This window comes from Bubalus bubalis, chromosome 5, assembly GCF_019923935.1.
Source record: "Bubalus bubalis isolate 160015118507 breed Murrah chromosome 5, NDDB_SH_1, whole genome shotgun sequence".
Classification (NCBI taxonomy): Eukaryota; Metazoa; Chordata; class Mammalia; order Artiodactyla; family Bovidae; genus Bubalus; species Bubalus bubalis.
In genome coordinates this window covers 121886458-121892994 of record NC_059161.1, presented here as the reverse complement: position 1 = coordinate 121892994, position 6537 = coordinate 121886458, and the positions used below count along the sequence as shown (strand labels likewise).

Below are 6537 nucleotides of genomic sequence, written 5' to 3'. Positions count from 1 at the left end.
TTTGAATTCATCAAGCTTTGGTGGGATCACACCCTTTGTTCTCTTTCCCTGGGTGCTTGGTCCAACTGAAAGAACTTTCTTGCAACTACCTTGATCCATTCAAGACATTTTACCAAACTATGTGACATCCATGACCTTGATTTGGTCACTGCCAGGAGGATTCATCTTAATCAGCCTTTGTTACTCAAAGTATTTCTTGATTTTATTTTTTACTAATTGAAAAAAACAGAGATTTACCTTAAACACTACAAGTCCCAGAAATTTTGGATTTGTTACTTTCCCCTTCACTCCTGCTTGCAGAGCCCAATTCGGTTCTGAATTCATCTCTTTCCTGTAATTAAATGCACCAGATAACCAAGGCACTCTTGTAACATTCTGCTCTGCAACCCTGTTACTTTTTGAAGCTCTTTCAGGAACTTGAGTGTCATTTGTTTTCTCTAGTTTGGCAGATTCTTTCTTTTCTGAAGACTTGGTCTTTTTGCTTTGCGTTCAATAGTTGGTTCTTCTTCCTCTGTCATCGCCTCTCCGTGGAGGCTGGGGTGAGGTGCAGTGGGAGTGGGGGTGACCTTGGCCCCTCCTGTAGCCCAGAATATTCCACCATCCACATCACCAAACCAGTCAGCCGCCCAGATTTTCAAGTAGTCAAATCTGCCAACTGGCTTCTTTCTTATGACAGCCTCAGAAGAACACTCCCTACGCCCAAGTTCTAAAAGATAATCCTCTATATAGTCTTCTGGTGACATTATAGGGTTTGTTTTAAGGCTTGGATCTTTAATCCATCTAGAATATATTTTGAAATACTGAGTCATTTTCCCCCACATGACTATCAATTGTTTCCACATCATTTGAACTCATTCTTGCCCTCCCTCCCAACTGAAATGCCACTTTAGCTTCCACCCAATTCCCATCCCTATGAGGTAGGACTGTTTAGTAGCATTGATCTACGTATCTCTTCCTGTTCCAGTACCAACTCGTTTATAGTATATTACACTAATTTTTTTTATATATCAGGGAGAGCAAATCTAACCACGCAACATTTCCCCCCTAAAATGCTTGTCAGCTTTTCTATACACTCTTCCAAATGAACTTTAGAATCATTTTGTCAAGGTTCCAAAAGACTACTGAGTTTTATAGAAACTGCCCTGAATTTATAGGTTTATTTGGGGGAAAATTGACAGCTTTACAAAACCGAGGTTGGCTATCTAGAAACATGGTATCTCTTCATTTATGAAGTTTTCTTTTCTGTCCAGCAGTAAACATACATAGTTTTCTTCACCTATTTGTTAATTTTATTCCTAGGTACTTTGAGCTTTTGTTGCTACTATAAATGAAAGCAATGCTTTCCTTCATTATGTTTTCTAACTGGTAGTGACTGTTACATAAGAAAACTGCATCTGGTGACTTAACCATACTCTTATCCTACTAGTTTTTCTGTTAATTCAGTATACGTTTTCTTAAAATTAACACATTATTTCTCCGGACAGAAATCCTTTAGTGTCTCCATGTTCTTCAGGATAAAAATGAACTCCTTTTTACAGCACACAACCTTTCCTAACTTGGCCCCTGTCCTACCCTTCCAGCCTTCTCCAACACTGACTCTCAGGCCAAGGTATTTCCTTAAGGTGCCTTGGACAAGCCATGCATTTCCACACCTTATACCTTTGAATATAGAGGCTTCCCAGGTGGCTCAGTGGTAAAGAAATTCGCCTGCCAACGAAGGATATTCTGGTTTGGGAAGCATCTGGATTGGGAAGCTGCTCTGGAAAAGGAAATGGCAACCCACTCCAGTGATCAGCCTGGGAAATCGCATAGAGGAGGCTGGCAAGCTACAGTCAATCCATGGGGTCTCAAAAGAGTTGGTCACAGCTCAGCAACTCAACAACTGCTTGGAATTCTCTCCCCACCTCCTTCTTTACCTTTCCTTCAGACTTTGCTCCTGTGTCACTTTCTTAGGGAAGCTTTCCCTGACTTCTTTTTTTTTTTTTTTTTCCCTGACTTCTTATCCCAGACTGGGTAAAGCCCCCCTCGTCTGTAATCTCCCACTATCCTTCTGCTTACCTTATTGTACGGGGCTCTTGTTCCATTGAAAACTTTTTTCGTGAAACTAACATGTTTATTTTGAAATGAATACTCAAGAGAAACCCTTATAATTCAACCAGCAACTTAGTATTTTAGTAAAGTTCTTTTAAAAAACACTTTTTACGATGGAAACAGTTCATTTACAATGTTGTGCTAATCTCTGCTGTATAGCAAAGTGATTCAGTTACAGAGACATATCTTTTTTGTCTTTTTAAATTAAAAATAAAATAAAAAAAGGATTAAAAAAAAAAGTTTGGAGGTCAAACTTCTAGTTGCACGTTTGTGAATATTCTGCAAAGGTTGTTGGGTAGGTCCTCCAACCCTGTGTTTCAGACCCTGGCTAAGAATAGTGACCCCGAGGGTAGCCGACTGGGAGCAGGTGCTTGGCGGGGCTCCATTTCTGCCATCCACGAACTCACACCCACTCCGTGCACAGCTGCAAGCCACACGCATTGCCCCCTCCCCCAGGGTCCCTGGCATCTGTCACGCAGTGCCATCAGCTTCTCTCCAAGGACAACCCGGGGGTGGCTCCCTGTAGGGCCTCCTCAGTCTGAGGCTCCTGGGACTGGGGCCGATAAAACAGGCCATTTCAAAATGGCCTCGAGGTATCCTTTCAAGATCCTAGTGGCTTCGTCCCTCTTTTCTAACCCCGGCCTCTGTGTTTTAAGTTACCGGAGATTTTCTCAGAGACCAGTGCATGGGGTTCGGAGAAGGCAATGGCACCCCACTCCAGTACTCTTGCCTGGAAAATCCCATGGACGGAGGAGCCTGGGAGGCTGCAGTCCATGGGGTCACGAAGAGTCGGACATGACTGAGCAACTTCGCTTGCACTTTTCACTTTCATGCATTGGAGAAGGAAATGGCAACCCACTCCAGTGTTCTCGCCTAGAGAATCCCAGGGACGGGGGAGCCTGGTGGGCTGCCGTCCATGGGATCGCAGACTCAGACACGACTTAAAAATTGAACAACAGTGGCTCAGCCCCACCCTTCTCTCGGGAAGGCGGTCTCCGCGTCTCTCAGGAAACACAGCCCGCCCAGTCTTTGTTGTATCAAATGCACGAGGAGCCATATTTGCTTTCAGCAAAAGGCGGACACGGTCGTCGGAGCCGAAAGCGGGCGGGGGGTGGGGGGGCCGACCTGCGAAGGGCGTTGGATCCCCACCCCGCCTGCATTCGGCCCCTTTCTAGGCTTTGAGGAAGAGAAAGCGAGCCCCTTTCCCAGCCCCACTCACTCGGCCTCCCCGGGCCCACGTTCACCCCCAAAGTTCCCTATTTGCATTAAAAGGTAACCACCTCGGGCTGTGGGGGTGGCAACTGCCGCTCTAGGGCTCCGAATTTTCAGGTGCCCTTGGCCAAGAGTCTCGGGGAGCCTTTTGGGACCTCGGATTCGCCCCGACGCCCCTGGGATCAGGGGCAGTTTCCCGTCGTTTCCTAGACCCCAGGACGCCATCGGGTCAGGGCTCCGGGTTGGGCTTCCTGCCCCCCGCCCCAATTAGGTCTTCTCCAACCCCTTGGAACACGCCTAACGCTGCAAACAACAAACAGAGGCCTTCAGGGCCCCCAGGCCCCACCACCGCCCCCGCCTCCGTCCCTCCCCTCCCCCAGCCCAACATCCCAGCTGGTCGGAGCTGCGCTTGCACCGGAAGGGGCGGGGCTCGGCGGGCGGGCAGCGTGATTGGCCGCGGCGGGGCTGACGCCCGCTCCGGCTATAAGAGGCGGGCGACGGCCACCTGCGCCACAGTCTTAGCGGAGAGTCGCCGTGGTTTCCTGCTTCAACAGTGCTTGAACGGAACCCGGCTGCTCGTCCCCCCCTACCCCGGCCGGCCACTCAGAGCCAGCCCTCGTCACCACTTGACAGCGCCCTCCGACCGGCCCAAGGTCCCCGCCACCGCTCCAGCGCCGCTCGGCCGTCGCCGCCGCCGCCACCACCACCACCACCGCCCATTTTCAGCCGCCCACCATGACGACCGCATCCCCCTCGCAGGTGCGCCAGAACTACCACCAGGACTCGGAGGCCGCCATCAACCGCCAGATCAACCTGGAGCTCTACGCCTCCTATGTCTACCTGTCCATGGTGAGCGCGGGCTGGCCGGCGGGAGGCGGGCGCGGCCTCCCCGGGTGGCTGGGCGGGGTGGGGGTGGGGGTGTGGCTCCCGGCGGGCCCTCCCGTCTCCAGCTAGCTTCCCGCCAGCTTCCCGCCTCCAGTCTCCCACCTCCTTGCGCCCTTCCTGGAAAATGGAGGTTGCTCCAAATCCCCGAGGACTTATGCGCAGAAATTCTGAGCAGTTGTCTCCTGGGAGTGCTCCCTCATAGGCCAGGGCCGCTTCTGCGCACCATTTTTTGTTTAAAGGGAGCTGAGTTTCCTTACGGGGTTGCTACGCTGACCACCAGTACGATTCTGCAGTTTGGAGAGTGGACTTTAGCATTTCCATCCCTTCTTGTGCCCCCGATCACGTGATCAAGGGGGAGGTGGGGGTTGGGTGGCGTTAGGAGGTTAAGCTCCCACCCTCCTGAGTGCGGCGGGGCCTTCTGGGTAATGGTGTCCAGCCAGCTCTGGGGGCTGGCGCGAAGTGGTTTATCTCTTGGGCCGAAGAACCGGCCGCACCTCTCTGCTCTGCTTATCTCTTAAGTCCCACTTAAATGGAAGCATATCTAGAAATCTCCCCTTCTGCCGACACTGGCGCCTTCTAAGTCACCCGTCCTTGCGCCCGGCTAGTTAATTTATCTTTTTTGTGTGTAAGGGTTGTGGCGTAATTGAACCCTCAGTTCTTGGATAAAGTCCACCTACCAACAGTTACGGGGCCAGATATTTTCCCATGCATTAATGCGTGAAATCAGTTTTCCAAAATCCTTGTTTTAGGCGGTGTGGTAAGAGTTTTAGAACTGTCTTAACCGCCAGCGTTGTGCAAATCATCCAAGAATAGACATGTTGTAGGTGGGTTTGGAACAGACCTGGATCTCTGTAACTGTCATTCCATTTTAGGAACACCTGAATACAGCAAGGATGTAAAACGGAATCAAATTTTTCTATTCTACTGGCAATATATTTAGCATTAAATGTGCAGCAGCGTTTCCGGTAACTGTTACCTTGCCTACATGGGATAATTTTAGAAATCCATCAGCCTGCTGTAAGCTGATAGCTCAAGTTTGAAAAGATTGTTCAGAGAAGAGAAGGCACTAATAGTGCAGGGTACTTTGCGCTAACAGAAATGTTTAAGTTCCGTGGTAGAGACCGTTCCCATGCTATTCTACGGGAAGCAGACTTCCAGTTTCAAGGACCAAGTTTCATTTTTGTGTTTCAGAGTAAAAATGAGTTATTGTTCAATCCGGGAACACACCCTACTCCAGTCTCTTTAGGCTCAGACCCTTGCTGGGTTTTGAGAAACCAGGTAGCAGACTGCCTTTTTTGGGTCTAACATGTTCATGTTCTACTTCAGTCGTACTATTTTGACCGTGATGATGTGGCTTTGAAGAACTTTGCCAAATACTTTCTTCACCAATCTCATGAGGAGAGGGAACATGCTGAGAGACTGATGAAGCTGCAGAACCAGCGAGGCGGCCGAATCTTCCTTCAGGATATCAAGGTAAACGAAAGATCCTTGGGTTGTCTTAGCAATCCTCACGTATCAGAAATCCCTGATGCCAGCAGTTGTCATCGTTAGATGAGACATTGGGCTTTAGTTTTTTGTGCATTTTCAAGCACCATTTAAACTAAAGTGGGCCAGGATATTCAATTGAAAACCGTTGTCAGGGGGACCTTGGCGCGCTTCCTTTTGCCAGTCGCAGTTTGTTACACACTAGATGCTTCCTGGCTTGGCGTTTTTATGTAGAGGTTGCAGGTACACTGACCTTAGCTCCTCCCGTTCAGAAACCAGACCGTGATGACTGGGAGAATGGGCTGACTGCAATGGAATGTGCGCTGTGCTTGGAGAGAAGTGTGAATCAGTCACTACTGGAACTGCACAAACTGGCCACTGAAAAAAATGATCCCCATGTGAGTACACTGACACCTGGGAGTGAATGGAGGAGATAATTGCCTGAGGGGCTGGGGAGGCTTACCAGTAACTTTCTTGCCCGTTCTCTTTTTCAGCTGTGTGATTTCATTGAGACTCATTACCTGAATGAGCAGGTGGAAGCCATCAAAGAATTGGGTGACCACATAACCAACCTGCGCAAGATGGGGGCCCCTGGATCTGGCATGGCAGAGTACCTCTTTGACAAGCACACCCTGGGACACAGTGAGAGCTAAGCCTAAGGCTGGTTTCCCACAGCCACAGGGGTGACTTCCCTGGTCACCAAGGCAGTGCATGCATATTTGGGTTACCTTCATCTTTTCTATAAGTTGTAACAAAACATCTACTTAAGTTCTTTCTTTAGTACCATTCCTTCAAATAAAGTAATTTGGTACCCAGTTGTTGTCTCATGAGTTTTGGGATGGGTGGGAAAAGTATCTAGGTCAC

General features: G+C 49.1%; 1 protein-coding gene across 1 annotated transcript; it reads left to right on the top strand.

Annotated features, from left to right (window-relative positions):
- The first annotated feature begins 3805 nt into the window (after positions 1 to 3805).
- FTH1 (ferritin heavy chain 1) lies at positions 3806 to 6488 on the top strand. The gene is made up of 4 exons (XM_025286517.2): positions 3806 to 4152; positions 5515 to 5661; positions 5946 to 6071; positions 6168 to 6488. The coding sequence occupies exons 1-4, from the start codon at positions 4039 to 4041 to the stop codon at positions 6324 to 6326; spliced, it is 546 nt and encodes a 181-aa protein (XP_025142302.1). The 5' UTR covers positions 3806 to 4038; the 3' UTR covers positions 6327 to 6488.
- Positions 6489 to 6537: the final 49 nt, after the last annotated feature.

Coding starts and splice junctions, on each gene's coding strand:
- FTH1 (XM_025286517.2), top strand. CDS start 4,039: ATGACGACCGCATCCCCCTCGCAGGTGCGCCAGAACTACCACCAGGAC. Junction 5,662..5,945: donor TCTTCCTTCAGGATATCAAG/GTAAACGAAAGA, acceptor CCTCCCGTTCAG/AAACCAGACCGTGATGACTG. Junction 6,072..6,167: donor CTGAAAAAAATGATCCCCAT/GTGAGTACACTG, acceptor TCTCTTTTTCAG/CTGTGTGATTTCATTGAGAC.